Below are 18,811 nucleotides of genomic sequence, written 5' to 3' on the forward strand. Positions count from 1 at the left end.
TGAATAATATGCACCTGTAATAGTGTTACCCTTTTCCAGATAGTTGATGAGGATTATCCTTTGCAAATCCCGAAAGGCAGTCGCCATAAACTTTCCGGCCGAAGGAATAGTCTTCACCTTTTTTGCTGCAGATTCTCCCTTGGTAACCCATTGTTTAAATTGTTCTTTGGTGTCAGGAGTATAGTAATATATCCGTGTTGCATCCACAGTGACGCTTATAGTCCTGCGGATTCTTCCTGAACAGCTGCAAACCATCCCTGCAACACTTCACACAATTCCGATTTTGGTCAAGCGTGAGCAATCGCGGAACCCATCTTGCGGATAGCTTTCTCATGTCCAAGTGTTTATGCAAAATATTATGTACCAGTTCATTCGAGATGCCCACAGCACTTGGAATCTCACGGACCTTAACTCTTCTGTCATCCATCACTATATCATGAATTTTATCAATGATTTCTGGAGTCGTAACCTCCACAGGGCATCCAGAATATTCAGCATCACTTGTGCCCACACAGCCATTCCGAAAATTTTGAAACCACTTATAAACTGTCCTAATCGAAGGTTCAAAGTCACCCTAATGTTTATCAAGCTTCTCTTTAGTCTCTTGAGAATTACTAATCTGATATTCTATTGGAGACTCGTCACTGCCACTGACCTCGGGGAATTCACACTCACTGTGCTCCAAAACACGCAGAGTGAAGACAAAATCTGAAATGAGGAACCACAGCTGCAGATACAGACACACGTTTGAACTTTCGGGCTGAAACTCTGAAAAGCTCTGGAAGAACGATGCAGAAATGCAGAACTACATATCAATATGTCTAGAGCATGCATGTGCACTAAAACTCGTCTGCAGCAGTGAGAGGGCTGGCAGAATAGGATGTGTAAACATATCAATAGCACTTCAGGAAATCCCAGAGGCATAGCTTAAACCCGTCCGCAGCACCTGGGGCATGATAGAGCATGACTAGTTAACTCATCCATAGCAGTCAAAGGCTTAAAAGTGGACATACATCTGTCGGCAATAAAAAGCATTTGGGTAGCCCATCCATTTACAAAATTGACAGGAAAATCTAGACAGCTGAGGGAATGACTTGTGATGATACTTGTTCCAGAAATGACAATACTGCACCACAGTTCCTCATTTGCTATTATCCATGAATCCCTCCACAATTGGACAGTTTATGCTTGTTGGGTACCATGTCAACCAACAGACTGACACAAACAAGAACAGGAACATTTGGAAACATAAAAATCATGTTTAAGGCATTCTGAAGAGGAATTAGAATTTCTCAGTTGCACAGTAAAAATTGATGAGCATGCGGCGGAGTGTAGTGTGCAAACATTTAATTTTGCCTATAGCAAAATAGCTCAAAGTCCAGACAGCAAGAAAATTGCTGATAATGCTATTTTGTGATCTGAAACATCCACTGATGATTCATCACATTCCTAAAGGTCAAACAGTGAACAGCAACAGCTACTGTGAGATCTGTACTCCAAAATCAAAACAAAGAGGAGAGGGAAGGTTCCAAAGGGTGTGATCCTGCTTCATGATAATGCCTGCTCTTATATGGCTGGTGGAACAATCCGGTGCAACCAATATTTCAGTTCTGAGCTGCTGGAGCACCTACTGTACAGTCCTGACTTAACTCCAAGCAGTTTTCACATACTCGGTCAAATGAAGGAGCACCTTAGTGAATCACAGTTTTTGTTGGATGAAGACGAAGAGGATGCAATGCAAGCGGGACATTGCACAATGCCATGAAGATTTTTCCAGGTTGGAATTACAAAATTTTTCACAAGATAGACTAACTGCACAGAGATCCAGGGACATCTGTAGAGAAATGATGTCACTTGCAATGTTGTTTTCTGAATAAAAGTTTCTTTTTTAAAAAACTGTCTGTTCTATTTGATTTGTCCTTATAAATGACACATGCAGAGGAATAAGAAAATGGAGAGAAAAGAGAAAGAATTTTGTAAATAAGTACGGAGTCAGTCAAATCAGTCGAGTTTTATAAATATAGAGTGAGTATGAAATTTAATCATGACTGCAGTAACTAAATGTCTCCATGGTCTAGTACTGAGCACAGATTGTAACAGATACAGAAGCCCAGATATTGTATAATGGATGACATCAGAAGCTTACTATTTTCTTATGTATCTGCAAGAAGTAAGTATTTTTGACTGTGCTATACTGATTTAAGGTTAGAGCCTTAGTCAGTTCACTTTTGAGCAGAGTACAATCAAACTGTAAGTATTTTCCACACTTGCCATTCACCTGTTATGCCAGGTGCTGGGTTCAGATGACAGACAAGCTTGTCTCTTGGAGTAAGAACTTTAGTTATCAAACCTAGTACTGGACAGCTTTAAAATGCATTGTAAGCATATATACACAGCCAGTGCAGAAAAACGGGCACAGATATTTGAAAGTTCCTGGACAAAAATGATCAATTTTTAGTGTCCTATTTGTTAATTCATCTTCAAGAATACAACACTCAAATGAATATTAGCTTACTGATAGTGGCTGATGTTACCAGTATCTTGCCGAGTATAGCAGAGACTTGTAGTCATTGTTGTTCTTTGTTAGTCCACCGTAGATCATCATAGCAATCAACATTTTAAAGAAGTTAGGATCTTGTAATAAAATAAACACCTATAGTTCAAATATATTTATAATCACCATTACCATAAATGTCAACATCTTGACTCCATGGTTTGTTTGTTAATCACTATGACTGGTTATGGATCCACTGGTGGAAGTTGTTTACAGTGGGTAATTTACTAAGGGAAGAGCAGCACTTTGGCAGCAGTTGACCATGTGTACATATTGCACCAACAGGTAGAACTCCAAGAGGACATTAAACTGACCTGCAATAGCAAGCAGCATTTTTGTTTGATTTCTAGTTACCATTCCATGTTTTTACTGTTTAGAGTGTTCTGAAGTTGAGTCCATCTCCTGAAGGTATGATTCAATATGAAAAAAGTGGCACTAAACGCAAACAGTAAGATCTTCACCTAACCCAAATTGCATGTATGACTTATTAAGCTTCGGGGGGAAAAACACGTGTACATTATGGATGAAATAACAAGCCATGAATAGGGTAGAATACAACAATGAGATGGATAAAATGGCTACTAGTCACGAGCATGGTTTCCGGTTTCAACACAAATCTTTCAGATGGTGCCATGTCATGAAAGAAAAAAACAGCATGATGTAGCTTTTGCATGTGTGTTAAACTATAGTTATTGTCAGACTAGCTCAGTGCCTGCTGCTTCGCTCACATAGACTGTATGGTCTGCATAGATTTTTTTCTTTTTCTTTATTTGGATTTTTGTGTTGTTCACAAACTGCAAGACCTAAGCTTTTCACACTGATTGAGGCCACAGAAGCTGGGTCTTTCCTGAATGTACTTCTGACCAAAAAGTGTTTCCGATAGCTGGAGTCTAAAGTTTTTGTTAATCATATGTTTTGTGTTCTTGTGGTGATATTGCCACAGAAACTACCATCCCATAACACATTTCCTTATATCTAGCCGACAAGTGAAATGCAAAATTTCAAAGATTTAGCTTCTAAAACTATTTTTTCTATAACAAAATATATCCTTAAAATTTTTTGGCCTTCCCCCCCACCCCCTTAGGGATTGCATTTCCAAAAATAGTGAAATGTGTATTTTTTTTAATTTCTAACAGAGAATCCAAATACAAATTTTCATATATTTAGTGTTGAAAATGGTTTCACAATGAAATAATGTCATAAAACTTTTCATCCCCTATTTCATTCTCTTAGACAGTAAAAAAACACTGAAACATGTATTTTTTAATTTCTAACTGAGAAGTCAAATTCTGTTTTCATAGATGTGGGTTTAAAAAAATTTTCCGTAGTTCTTTAATAATGATTTATTTTCAAAAAACTTTCACCCCTCAATTTATGACCTTAGTGGCTGAATTTCAAAAAATGCTGAAACACATACAATTTTATTTCTGACTAAGAAACCAAATACCAATTTTCATAGATGCAGCTTCAAAATTGCATTTGTCCCCTGTTTCGCCCACTTAGGGATGGAATACTGAAAAATTCCTCCTTAAATGATGCCTACAGTAAAAGATCAACACCTTCGTAAATTTCAAGTTTCTATCCTTAGTTGTTTGGGCTGGGTGGTGATGAGTCAGTGAGTAGGTCAATCAGTCAGGACATTGCCTTTTATATATAGGGATGATATATAATGTCAAAACATTCACTAAACTACGACAGCAACAACAACCACCACTACTACTAATTATGCTGCTGCAGCAGCAACAATAACAACAATATTAATAGTTTTAGTACTACTTGAATACATTAGTGAAAATTAATGACGGGTTATTTTTGTAAAGTGTATCTGTGGCAAACCCTGGTCTAGGTTATTGATTCTTGCGAGAATATATGTGTATGCTACATAAATGTTCTAATGTACTACATTTATTATCTTTATGTTAACTCCACCGTTTCTGGAAGACAGCGGCACACATGAAGGTCACCCCCCCCCCCCCCCCCAACCTGGAAATTTGTTCTGGTCATAACTCATTATATCACCATAATGTAATGAGTTAATTACTATTATCCTACTTGAAATGCAGTAAAAAGTTTTCACATTCAAACAGCCACAAGATGTATAACTGTAACACCCTATGGAAAAAAAATGAAAAAAATCAAATGATGTGATACAACCATTTCAGTGAGAACTTTTTAGAGAAGAGACAAATGCACTCCCATAGCCACTTTTCCATTTACAATCAATCATTTTTGTCACCTTTTTCTAAGACATACACATAGTATTATTTTCCTGAATGTGAAACAGTTTATTTAAAAATTAGATACTTACACTTAGGACCACACAACTGTTGCAGGTTAAAATTTAACATGGCTGCCAAGCGGTCAACCAGCTCTGGCCTTAAGAATGGCTCCTTGATGGCAACTGTCAAATAATGGAACATATCCACTGTCTCTTTGGCCAAAGTCAAGTAAGACCTGTGAAACATTACATATATATATGCATACTACAGGCAAAGTTTACTGCTGACAGAAATGGAAGTTTTCATTACCATAAGGAAACCAGTTACTGAGTTAATGTGCCAATGTCCCATTTTGAGACATGTGCACAACAACTGTACTAAAATGATGCATTTTGGAGAGATCTTTATAACTGAAAATGCATATTTTCATAAAATGCAAGTATAAATATGAAGACTACCAAATATGGCATGTTAGCTTCGCAAATACTTAAATCAATACGGGGGCTCTTCAGTTTGCTTCTGTCAATCACAGCACACGACATGGGACGACAAACAGCGCTATTTCATTGCTTGAAGACACAAATACTGCGGACTGAACACACATAAAATTCATCAAAGTTCAGATTTTGTTTTTAAAGAGGAAAAAAGAAAGAAAACATCCAGCATGGGTAAAATATGAATGATAAATGTTTTAAATTAATATACAATCTATAGCACAAAGCAAAGCTATGCCTTCACATGGTTAGGGATGTAAAGGCACTGGGATCGCCAACATTTTTGCACCAAAAATGGTACACACAGGCATGGAAATGTAGCTTCCAGTCATGCCTTCAACACTGTAAGAAGAAACTATTCCATCACAGTTTCCACAGGCAGAAAAAATTTATCTCCCTCAACATAAAAGTTAATGTAATAATTCTTTCGTGTAAAAAGCTCTGTGGAACATGTGCTCAGTTAATTAACACACATAATCATTGGTCCTTCTGCCAAATTGTGCGGTTATGTTTTATCATATTATTTCCAATTCTGTGAGTGAATAGCACGATCTATCATATCCATGAAGTTTGCTCAATGGCTGCCTCTTAAGTGCTGAAAACCTCCAATAACTACGGTGTCATATGATTTCCAGTAGTTGACAATATTCGTATCAAGATGGCCTTATTCCATGCTGGCAGGAATAAGACTTTCACAGATCATCACTGAATTCCAATGAACAGCCACTGTCCAGTGATTTTACAACCTCTGACATGTTTCCTTTCGCCAAATTTTGCCTTGTCTATTTCAACAATGATTCCTTGTCTCTCAAGCTGTTGTGAACTGATAATCACCCACTCAATACATACTTCACCAGAGAAGAAAGGCCATTTAGTCACTATATGCTCAGAGAAGCCAAAATTTGAGAGAAGTGTGTCTGTCTTTGAATTACTTGTGGAAATCCACATAGCACGAAGTCAGATATTTTTTTGACCATCATGTATGGGTTCTGAAACAAGTAGCAGTAACAGAAAAAAATAAACTTATGCTGTTTACTTTGTTCAACACATTTAGCTTTTAATATTTGGTGCAATGATGTGAGAAGAATTGTAGTCTTATTTCCTTTAGCGCAGTGTCACGGAAGTGAAGGCATGGGACCTTGTAGAATAATGAGCTGTGATTAATTATAATTCATAATAGTTTTGGAATCTGTACAAGTATTGAATAATCCTGTCATTCACATATTCCATGCAGTGATTGGCTGACAGAAGCAAACCAAGCAGCTGTCATGTCGATGTAAGCGTTTGCGAAACTAACACAGCATTTTCAGTGATTTTTGTATTTATTCTTGTGTATTACGAAAATATGCATTTTCAGTGACTGAAGATCTCTCCGGAACACGTCACTTGTAGTATGGCTTGCTGTGCTAAAGTGGCACGTTAACACTGTACCGAAAACCATACACTAAACACGGAACACAATAACCAATAACAAAAAATGACTGTTAAAAGAACTGTACATTAGAAAAATGTGGAACAACAAACATAAAAAATATTCCAAATAAAACTGAACTAAAATTTAGGTTGCTTTTCCAAAATTTAGAAAACTTTCCGTTCGTTTACAGATAAGAACTTAAATACAATTCATTTACAACTGAATACGGAAGAGTTATTCATATTTAGGAAGAAATATTAGTGTTAACATGTAATGTTTTACTAAGAGTCGGACAATTTTTCTACGCAGATAAGAAATTTTACTGTTGTTCTACATGCTACATAGCAAGTCTTCTCAAAAATCTAAATCCAGAATGGACCTTTCACCCTGCAGCAGCTTTTGTGTGTGTGTGTGTGTGTGTGTGTGTGTGTGTGTGTGTGTGTGTGTGTGTTTTTGTGGTGGGCGGGGCACACTGTTTTAGGGTCTCAACCTTGTGGAAAACAGTCTTTCATGGCCAATGCTTTTACCAACTGAGATTTTAGGCATGACCTACAACCTTTTTCCACCACTGCTTCAGTTGTAGCAGTGCCTCTCCTCTACTTTGAAAACTTCACAGAAGCTCTCCTACATATCTTCCTCAACTACTACTCCTGGAAGAGAGTATGTTGTGGTGGTCTGGTTTAGCCACAGCCTAGGGATTTTTTCTGGAGTGAATCTTTCAGAGGAGCACACACTGTACTGAAACTTTTTGACAGATTAAACAAACCATGGTAGAGAGAAAGATTCATAGTGAAGGCAACACCTCAGCTATAGCTAAGCCATATCTCTGTGTTATCCTTCCTTCCAGGACTGCTAGTCCAAAATAGTATGTGGGAGAACTTCACTAAAGTTTGGAGAGTACAGAGCAGTACTGGCACTTTTGAAGCTTGAGGGCCATGCCAAAAGTCGAGCCTAGTTATCTCTGCTGGTAAGAGAGTTACACCCAACTGGCTCAATTCAGAGTTCACATCCAGTCCATTACACAGTTTTAACCTACCAGGAAGGGCTGTAAATATAAATGTTGGAAGCAGGAGGTAGCCCATATCTATCAGTGTGTGTGTGTGTGTGTGTGTGTGTGTGTGTGTGTGTGTGCACGCACGCATGTGTTTTTTTCAGTTCCTTAGCTCTGACGGAGGACACTGATAGTTCAGCAACATTCTCAGGAACATTTCTGGTCTTCCTTATGTGCCTATCAACTGCTCAATGCCTCAGTTATAGTTGTAGAGGTTACCTTTACACTCACATAATTTTTAATTTATACAGGACTTACTAGTACCACATTAAATGTCTATATCATCAACAGTCGTAAATTGACATCCACTGCTGCCTGATGGCCCTGCCAAACTTCTTCATGCATTATATGAGCTTCAGTTGTTCACATCAATGTTTCTCCCCACATTTCATCTACCCACTTTCCATAAGGTTGTTTTTAGTTATCTTTTGGAATCCAACATAGCACTTCATTAATTCACTGACCATCAATTCACCTGATATCTGATATGTCCTAACAACACACATTTCATTTTCAATTAGTTATAATGACAATGTTTTAGATGGTATGCTGGAACTACACGACTCACTGCCACAAGTCTGCTTACTAACTGTAAACTTTCCTTCTCAAACATACAGGGCACTTAAGTTTTGAAAACCATGTTTAGTTTACCAAAAGCATCACAAGACATTGTTACTATTATTTCTTTTCCTTTAAATTAACTCACTGTCATCAACTGCCTTATTAATTCATTGTGTTCCATCTGTACATCATAAGGACAGCCACTACTCTGAGAAAGCTGCTGCTTCCTCATTTATATTAAATAGCTATTATTTATCCTCTACTAGTACCATAATATTTACACCTACATCGATACTCTGAAAATCACATTTAAGTGTGTGGCAGAGGGTTCATTGAACCACCTTCACATTTTTCTATTATTCCAATCTCGTGTAGCACATGGAAAGAACAAACGCCTACATCATTCTGTACGAGCTTTCGAGTCCCTTATTTTATCGTGGTGATCGTTTCTCCCAATGTTGGTTGGTGTCAACAAAATATTCACATTCAGAGAAGAAAGTTGGTGACTGGAGTTTTGTGAGAAGATTTCGTCGCAACGAAAAATGCCTTTCCTTAAACGATGTCCAGCCCAAATCCTGTATCATTTCAGTGACACAATCTCCCATATTTCGCAATAATACAAAATGTGCTGCCCTACTTTGAACTTTTTTGATGTACTCCATCAGTCCTATCTGGTAAGGATCCCACACCGCACAGCAGTATTCTAAAAGAGGACGGACAAGCGTAGTGCAGGCAGTCTCCTTACAAGATCTGCTACATTTTCTAAGTGTCCTGTCAATAAAACACAGTCTTTGGTTAGCTCCCCCCCAACATTTTCTATGTGTTTCTTCCAATTTAAGTTGTTCGTAATTGTAATACCTAGGTATTTAGTTGAATGTATGGGCTTTACACTTGACTGATTTATCGTGTAACCGAAGTTTAAGCTTTTAGCACTCATGTGGATAACCTCACACTTTTCGCTATTTAGGGTCAACTGCCAATTTTTGCACCATTCAGATATCTTTTCTAAATAATTTTGCCATTTTTTTTATCGTCTGATGGCTTTATTAGTCGATAAATGACAGCATCATCTGCAAACAACCTAAGATGGCTGCTCAGATTCTCCCCCAAATCGTTTATATAGATAAGGAACAGCAAAGGGCCTACAACACTACGTTGGGGAATGCCAGAAATCACTTCTGTTTTACTCGATGACTTTCCCTCAATTACTACGAACTGTGACCTCTCTGACAGGAAATTACAAATCCAGTCACATAACTGAGACGATATTCCATAAGCACGCAACTGCACTACAAGCTGCTTATGTGGTACAGTGTCAAAAGCATTCCGGAAATCCAGAAATACGGAATCGATCTGAAATCCCTTGTCAATAGCACTCAACACTTCATGGGAATAAAGAGCTAGTTGTGTTTCACAAGAACGATGTTTTCTAAACCCATGTTGACTGTGTGTTAATAGACCGTTTTCTTCGAGGTAATTCATAAGGTTCGAACACAATATATGTTCCAAAATCCTGCTGCATATCAACATTAACGACATGGGCCTGTAATTAAGTGGATTACTCCTACTATCTTCCCCCATGAACCATGGACCTTGCCGTTGGCGGGGAGGCTTTCGTGCCTCAGCGATACAGATGGCCGTACCGTAGGTGCAACCACAACGGAGAGGTATCTGTTGAGAGGCCAGACAAACATGTGGTTCCTGAAAAGGGGCAGCAGCCTTTTCAGTAGTTGCAGGGGCAACAGTCTGGATGATTGACTGATCTGGCCTTGTAACATTAACCAAAACGGCCTTGCTGTGTTGGTACTGCGAATGGCTGAAGCAAGGGGAAACTACAGCTGTAATTTTTCCCGAGGACATGCAGCTTTACTGTATGATTAAATGATGATGGCGTCCTCTTGGGTAAAATATTCCGGAGGTAAAATAGTCCCCCATTCAGATCTCCGGGCGGGGACTACTCAAGAGGATGTCGTTATCAGGAGAAAGAAAACTGGCATTCTACGGATCGGAGCGTGGAATGTCAGATCCCTTAATCGGGCAGGTAGGTTAGAAAATTTAAAAAGGGAAATGGATAGGTTAAAGTTAGATATAGTGGGAATTAGTGAAGTTCGGTGGCAGGAGGAACAAGACTTTTGGTCAGGTGATTACAGATTTATAAATACAAAATCAAATAGGGGTAATGCAGGAGTAGGTTTAATAATGAATAAAAAAATAGGAGTGTGGGTTAGCTACTACAAACAGCATAGTGAACACATTATTGTGGCCAAGATAGACACGAAGCCCATGCCTACTACAGAAGTACAAGTTTATATGCCAACTAGCTCTGCAGATGATGAAGAAATTGATGAAATGTATGACGAGATAAAAGAAATTATTCAGGTAGTGAAGGGAGACGAAAATTTAATAGTCATGGGTGACTGGAATTCGTCAGTAGGAAAAGGGAGAGAAGGAAACATAGTAGGAGAATATGGATTGGGGGGAAGAAATGAAAGAGGAAGCCGCCTTGTAGAATTTTGCACAGAGCATGACTTAATCATAGCTAACACTTGGTTCAAGAATCATAAAAGAAGGTTGTATACCTGGAAGAATCCTGGAGATACTAAAAGGTATCAGATATATTATATAATGGTAAGACAGAGATTTAGGAACCAGGTTTTAAATTGTAAGACATTTCCAGGGGCAGATGTGGATTCTGACCACAATCTATTGGTTATGAACTGCAGATTGAAACTGAAGAAACTGCAAAAAGGTGGGAACTTAAGGAGATGGGATCTGGATAAACTGAAAGAACCAGAGGTTGTAGAGAGTTTCAGGGAGAGCATAAGGGAACAATTGACAGGAATGTGGGAAAGAAATACAGTAGAAGAAGAATGGGTAGCTTTGAGAGATGAAATAGTTAAGGCAGCAGAGGATCAAGTAGGTAAAAAGACAAGGGCTAGTAGAAATCTTTGGGTAACAGAAGAAATATTGAATTTAATTGATGAAATGAGAAAATATAAAAATACAGTAAATGAAACAGGCAAAAAGGAATACAAAAGTCTCAAAAATGAGATCAACAGGAAGTGCAAAATGGCTAAGCAGGGATGGCTAGAGGACAAATGTAAGGATGTAGAGGCTTGTCTCACTAGGGGTAAGATAGATACTGCCTACAGGAAAATTAAAGAGACCTTTGGAGAGAAGAGAACAACTTGTATGAATATCAAGAGCTCAGATGGCAACCCAGTTCTAAGCAAAGAAGGGAAGGTAGAAAGGTGGAAGGAGTATATAGAGGGTTTATACAAGGGCAATGTACTTGAGGACAATATTATGGAAATGGAAGAGGATGTAGATGAAGATGAAATGGGAGATAAGATACTGCGTGAAGAGTTTGACAGAGCACTGAAAGACCTGAGTCGAAACAAGGCCCCGGGAGTAGACAACATTCCATTAGAACTACTGATGGCCTTGGGAGAGCCAGTCATGACAAAACTCTACCATCTGGTGAGCAAGATGTATGAAACAGGCGAAATACCCTCAGACTTCAAGAAGAATATAATTCCAATCCCAAAGAAAGCAGGTGTTGACAGATGTGAAAATTTCCGAACTATCAGTTTAATAAGTCACAGCTGCAAAATACTAACGCGAATTCTTTACAGACAAATGGAAAAACTAGTAGAAGCCAACCTCGGGGAAGATCAGTTTGGATTCCGTAGAAATGTTGGAACATGTGAGGCAATACTAACCTTACGACTTATCTTAGAAAAAAGATTAAGAAAAGGCAAAGCTACGTTTCTAGCATTTGTAGACTTAGAGAAAGCTTTTGACAATGTTAACTGGAATACTCTCTTTCAAATTCTGAAGTTGGCAGGGGTAAAATACAAGGAGCGAAAGGCTATTTACAATTTGTACAGAAACAAGATGGCAGTTATAAGAGTCGAGGGGCATGAAAGGGAAGCAGTGGTTGGGAAAGGAGTGAGACAGGGTTGTAGCCTTTCCCCGATATTATTCAATCTGTATATTGAGCAAGCAGTAAAGGAAACAAAAGAAAAATTCGGAGTAGGTATTAAAATTCATGGAGAAGAAGTAAAAACTTTGAGGTTTGCCGATGACATTGTAATTCTGTCAGAGACAGCAAAGGATTTGGAAGAGCAGTTGAACGGAATGGACAGTGTCTTGAAAGGAGGATATAAGATGAACATCAACAAAAGCAAAACAAGGATAATGGAATGTAGTCAAATTAAATCGGGTGATGCTGAGGGGATTAGATTAGGAAATGAGACAAAGTAGTAAAGGAGTTTTGCTATTTAGGGAGTAAAATAACTGATGATGGTCGAACTAGAGAGGATATAAAATGTAGACTGGCAATGGCAAGGAAATCGTTTCTGAAGAAGATAAATTTGTTAACATCAAGTATAGATTTAAGTAACAGGAAGTCGTTTCTGAAAGTATTTGTATGGAGTGTAGCCACGTATGGAAGTGAAACATGGACGATAAATAGTTTGGACAAGAAGAGAATAGAAGCTTTCGAAATGTGGTGCTACAGAAGAATGCTGAAGATAAGGTGGGTAGATCACGTAACTAATGAGGAGGTATTGAATAGGATTGGGGAGAAGAGAAGTTTGTGGCCCAACTTGACTAGAAGAAGGGATCGGTTGGTAGGACATGTTTTGAGGCATCAAGGGATCACAAATTTAGCACTGGAGGGCAGCGTGGAGGGTAAAAATCGTAGAGGGAGACCAAGAGATCAATACACTAGGCAGATTCAGAATGATGTAGGTTGCAGTGGGTACTGGGAGATGAAGAAGCTTGCACAGGATAGAGTAGCATGGAGAGCTGCATCAAACCAGTCTCAGGACTGAAGACCACAACAACAACAACTCCTACTATCTTTCTTGAATATTGGTGTGAACTGTGCAACTTTCCAATCTTTGGGTACGGATCTTTTGTTGTTGAACGGTTGTATATAATTGTTAAGTATGGTGCTAATGAATCGGCATACTCTGAAAGGAACCTAATTGGTATACAGTACGGACTAGAAGACTTGCTTTTACTAAGTGATTTATGCTGCTTCACTACTCCGAGGGTATTTGCTTTTATGTTACTCATGTTGGCAGCTGTTCTTGATTCGAATTCTGGAGTATTTACTTTGTCTTCTTTTGTGAAGGCATTTCAGAAGACTGTGTTTAGTAACTCTGCTTTGACAGCACTGTCTTCAATAGTATCTCCATTGCTATCGCACAAAGAAGGCATTCATTGTTTCTTGCCGCTAACATACTTCACTTACGACCAGAATCTCTTTGGATTTTCTACCAGGTTTTGAGACAAAGTTTCGTTGTGGAAACTGTTATAAGCATCTCACATTGATGTCCGTGCTAAATTTAGAGCTTCTGTAAAAGATTGCCAACATTGGGGATTTTGCATCTGTTTAAATTTTGCATGTTTGTTTCATTGTTTCTGGAACAATGTTCTGAGCCGTTCTGTGTCCCAAGGAGGATGAGCTCCATAGTTTGTTAATTTATTTGGTATAAATCTCTCAATTGCTGCCGATATTATTTCTTTGAACTCAAGCCACATCTGGTCTACACTTATATTATTAATTTGGAAGAAGTGGAGATTATCTCTCAGGAAGGCGTCAAGTGAATTTTTATCTGCTTTTTTGAATAGGTATATTTTTTGTTTATTTTTTGAGGATTTGAGGGTTACAACATTCAATCTCGCTTTGAAACCCCTGTGTTCATTCATCCCTGTATCGCTTTTGATGCTCATTATTAACTCAGGATTATTTGTTGCTAAGAGGTCAAGTATGTTTTCACAACCATTTACTATTTGCATGGTCTCATGAACTAACTGCTCGAAATAATTTTCAGGAATGTGTTTAGCACAGTTTCAGATGATGTTTCATGCATACCTTTGGAATAAACATGTATTTTCACCAACATATCAAGGGCAAATTAAAGTCACCACCAACTATAATCATATGAGTCGGGTACGGGTTTGAAATCACTCAAGTTTTCTTTGAACCTTTCAGCAAACGTACGATCTGAATTGGAGGGTTGGTAAAAGGATCCAATTATTATTTTATTCCAGTTGACAACAATGACTTCTGCCCATACTAACTCACAGGGTGCATCTACTTCAACTTCACAACAAGATAAACTACTTCTAACAGCAACAAACAAGCCACCACCAACCATGTTTAGCCTATCCTTTCGGAACACCGTTAGGTTCTTCGCTAAAATTTTGGCTGTGCTTATATCTGACTTTAGCCAGCTTTTAGTGTCTATAACAATTTGAGTATCAGTGCTTTCTATTAGCGCTTGGAGCTCTTGTACTTTCCCAACACAGCTACAACAATTTACAACTGTTATACGGATGGTCACTGTAGCTACATTCTTCCTGAGTTCGACATGCACCCTTTGTGACTGAAGCCCATCTTGTGTTTTCCCGAGACCTCTAACCTAAACACTGCACTTGCAACTGCAAAATCCTGTTTTACAATGAACTCTGCTACTTGCTAAGTAGGTAACAATAACTTCCAATCCTTGAATTTTATGTAGTCTGATGATTTGTAAGAGTAGCTAATGACACAGGTTTCTAATTTCTTTGTGAACTGGTGTGTTTTATCAATTTCCTGCTTCCTGAATTCTTTAGGATCAGAGTACAAAACTCCACTGTGCATACTAAATGAGAAAGCAAAGTTAACATGAAATCATAATGAACAATGTAGGAAAAGACAATTGCTACTTACCATAAAGAAGACACATTACATTGCAGACAGACATAATTAAAAGACACTTCATAAAGCTTTCAGCCACAGCCTTCATCACCATAAGAGCAACACACACCATTAATACATGCAAGCTAGTATACCACAAACAAACATGACCGCCTACTCCAGCATTTCGGCCTGAGGTGCTGGAGTTGTCGGTCATGTGCACATGAGGTATGTTTGCTTGTGTGTATGAACGGTGGGTGTTTCTCTTTTGTTGATGGAGGTCATGGCTGAAAGCTTTATGTAGGTGTCTTGCACACCTCTGCATGCAATACAGGTAGCTGTATCATAGATAGAACCACAATGAAGGGGTATCTGTTGAGAGGCCAAACAAATGAGGCCAGACAAATGTGAGGTTCCTGAAGAGGAGCAGCAGTCTTTTCAGTAGTTGAGGGGGCAACAGTCTGGGTAATTGACAGATCTGGCCTTGTAACATTAACCAGCACATATCCATCCACACATATACAGACAGTGTGTGTGTGTGTGTGTGTGTGTGTGTGTGTGCACACGCGTGAGAGAGAGAGAGAGAGAGAGAGAGAGAGAGAGAGAGAGAGTGAGTGTATACCTGTCCTTTTTACCCCCTAAGGTAAGTCTTTCCGCTCCTGGGATTGGAATGACTCCTTACCCTCTCCCTTAAAACCCACATCCTTTCGTCTTTCCCTCTCCTTCCCTCTTTCCTGATGAAGCAACCTTGGGTTGCGAAAGCTTGAAATTTGTGTGTGGTTGAGTATTTTTATTGTGTCTATCTACCAGCGCTTTCTCATTTGGTGTGTGTGTGTGTGTGTGTGTGTGTGTGTATAATTAAATTTGTGTGGAACCTACAGAGTGCATATCTTACTCACACTTGTCCAGTTTTTCTAACAACAGACTGGAGGAAACACCATGTTCTAGTTATTTTTAACGCTAAGTGATACTTTTCTTCTATGATCTGAAACAAACTAGTCGCATTTTTGTTCTTAGCAGTTAACTATCATGGTTAGACAAACTTTTAAATCAAAATTATTGAAGTTAATTGGGGTTAAAAATAAATTAGCAATCACTGTTACAATATATCTTTCAGTTCTTGATGGGAAGCTACTGTGGGAGGGACACTATCTGATCAAAAGTATCCAGACATCCCTATGTATTGTGGAATTGGTCACTAGATGTACGAGAGGCTGACCCATCAGTATAAAAGGAAGTGGAAGTAGTGTGTTGTCGGTAGAAAGCAGTACCAGCAGAATGGGCTGCCCGGGAGAGCCCAATGGCTACGAACATGGACTAGTCACTGGACATCATCCGAGTAACAAATGTATCAGGGACATTTCAATCCTTCTAAAGTTGCCAAAGTCGACTACTGTCGATGTGTGGAAAAGAGAAGAAACAACCACAGCCAAACCATGGCCAGGCAGAACTCATGTACTGATGGATGGCAACTGTCTAACATTGTGGAGGGATGGTTGTAAAAAATCATATGAAATCCGCAGAATGAATCATCCGAGCTCCAAAGTGGTACCAGCAGTCCAGCTAGCACAATGGCCACGCATAGGGAGTTAAAACAAATGTGGTACAATGGTTGAGCAGCTCCCCATAAGCCACACTTGAGGTGTAATGAGCAACTCCACTGGACAGTAGGTGACCGGAAACTAGTGATTTGGAGTGATGAATCATGCCATACCCTGTGGCAATCTTATGGAAGGGTTTGGGTTCAACAAATGCCTGGAGAATGTTACCTGCCATCATGCATGGGTCTGTTTTCAATGGTTAAGGTGTGGGCCCATTATTGCACTTAAGATAATGCCAAATGGGGAAAGATGTGATGATATTTTACAGCACCGTGTACCATGTAGAGTAGAGAAAAAGCTTGGAGACGGCAATTACTTGTATCAGCATGACAATGCACCCTATCATAAAGCAGCACCTATGAGGCAATGGTTTGGGGACAATCAGATTCCTGAAATGGACTGGCCCAGAATTCTGACTTGAAACAAATAGAACTCCTTTGGGATGGGTTAGAAGGTTGCTGGTTTCGGCTCTAGGGTAAGAATACGCTGCCATCTCTCCACAGATGTTCAGGTACCTGACTGAAGCATTCAGATGTCTTACAGAAAGAGTTCAAGCAGTCATACAGATGAAGGGTAACACATCCCAAATCAATGTCCACTAATAGGTGTCAAGATACTTGTATCATATAGTGTAATTAATATCTGGACATCAGCAGCTAAGTTGTTCTCAATCAGTGCAATCTGTTAGAAAATTATTTAATCGGTTATTTATTCTTACACATACAACTTTACAATTATTAATGTCAATTTAATACAGTGATAAAACACAATTAAAAGGTAAAAAACAAGGAAGAGAGTAATTACTTAGAGCCCAAGTTAATTCCAAAACTATTGTTACTCTATTTATTCACAACTTATCATGATTGACCACAAACACACCACTGACTGCTCTCACTGCATACACAGCCTTTTAACTGACCCCAAGACCTCGATACCTATGGCTCTCCATTATATTTTTCGTGCGTGTCTTTTTGCCTGTTCGAAAAACTCAATCCTCCCATAGTGAAAGCTGCATTGAGCTTAGGGAGCTGAAAAGGGTTACGCAGTATCATGTATCAATACTACACCATGGGTGTCCAAGTTGTCATTCAAGATCCAGTGGACCCAATGGAGCACACCTGCGAGTCACACCTCCAGTGGCTCTATGCCACAAGCACCCTCTGCTACCGCAATATATGTCAGCGACAGGCACACATCCCTCTCACACTTGGAGCCACTGCGCAGATGCTCCCTAGTCGTGGCTCTGACACCATTGTTTGTGCTTTAGTTTAGGCAGCCTTTTCCTTGTTGACACTGAGGGCTTGACTCTATTTCTTGTTACATTATTTGTAAAGAATCATAGTATGCTTAGAGAAATACCACAAACCATTTCTGCTCCTGTTCAGCTTTTCTATCATGACAGTTGCCACGCTACTCTGTAGCCCACCTCTCCTTACTATTGTGTAGAAAGTTGTAGACAACACAACTGGCAACAAGTGGTTGTTCCTTCATGGTGCAGTCTTCAAATTGACTTAATCCTGTTCTGTCATATTTCTTTTTTTCCCCAGTTGCTTATCTTTTGTGTATCCAGTATTTACCTTGCTTCTGCTCTTTATGTTCTAGGTTCCACGGTTGCTGCTTTTGCATCCCCTTTTTTCTCTCTCTGCTATTTTTGCTTTTTACTGTTTGTATTTAAGCATTGCTTAACTGATAATGGCTACTGTACTGCAGTTGGCTGCTTTGCCATCTGCAGTTCATTTGTCAGCTTATTTAGTGTCAAGAATCAACAAATGGCACAACTGCTTGACCTAATGAATCACTTCATGATGGCAAAAATGGGTTCAAACAAGACACTGGATCCAATGGCAGTGCCACCGACTCCATCACCTATGTATGTGCCGCTATTTTGTGAGTTTGATGAGGCGAAGGAAGACTGGACAGAGTACCTCACACAGTTCAACATGCACATTGCAGCAGATCACACACAAGGTACTGACAAACATTCTCATTTCTTGGCCCCGGAGGGAGTGTCTATTTATAGCCTGTGCGACAAATTCGCCAAGTTGTTTCCCACATCTCACCCTGAGCTAGTACAATATGAGGACCTATTGCAGGCACTTACAAAGTACTATGTAGGCGGGTTTCAAGTGTCAGCTGTGCCTTACAAATTCTTTAGGTTGCATAAGCAACAAGAACAGACATATTGTCAGTGAGTAACTGAACTGGAAGACCTTGGACAATGAA

General features: G+C 39.1%; 1 protein-coding gene across 1 annotated transcript in view; it reads right to left on the reverse strand.

Annotated features, from left to right (window-relative positions):
* The window catches only part of LOC126237011 (ubiquitin conjugation factor E4 B), a 313,737-nt gene that overhangs the window by 59,805 nt on the left and 235,121 nt on the right, over positions 1-18,811 (reverse strand). The window contains exon 18 of the mRNA XM_049946739.1: positions 4,863-5,008. Coding sequence (XP_049802696.1) covers positions 4,863-5,008 — 146 coding nt within the window. The remainder of the gene's footprint in view (positions 1-4,862; positions 5,009-18,811) is intronic.

This window comes from Schistocerca nitens, chromosome 2 (genome assembly GCF_023898315.1).
Source record: "Schistocerca nitens isolate TAMUIC-IGC-003100 chromosome 2, iqSchNite1.1, whole genome shotgun sequence".
Classification (NCBI taxonomy): Eukaryota; Metazoa; Arthropoda; class Insecta; order Orthoptera; family Acrididae; genus Schistocerca; species Schistocerca nitens.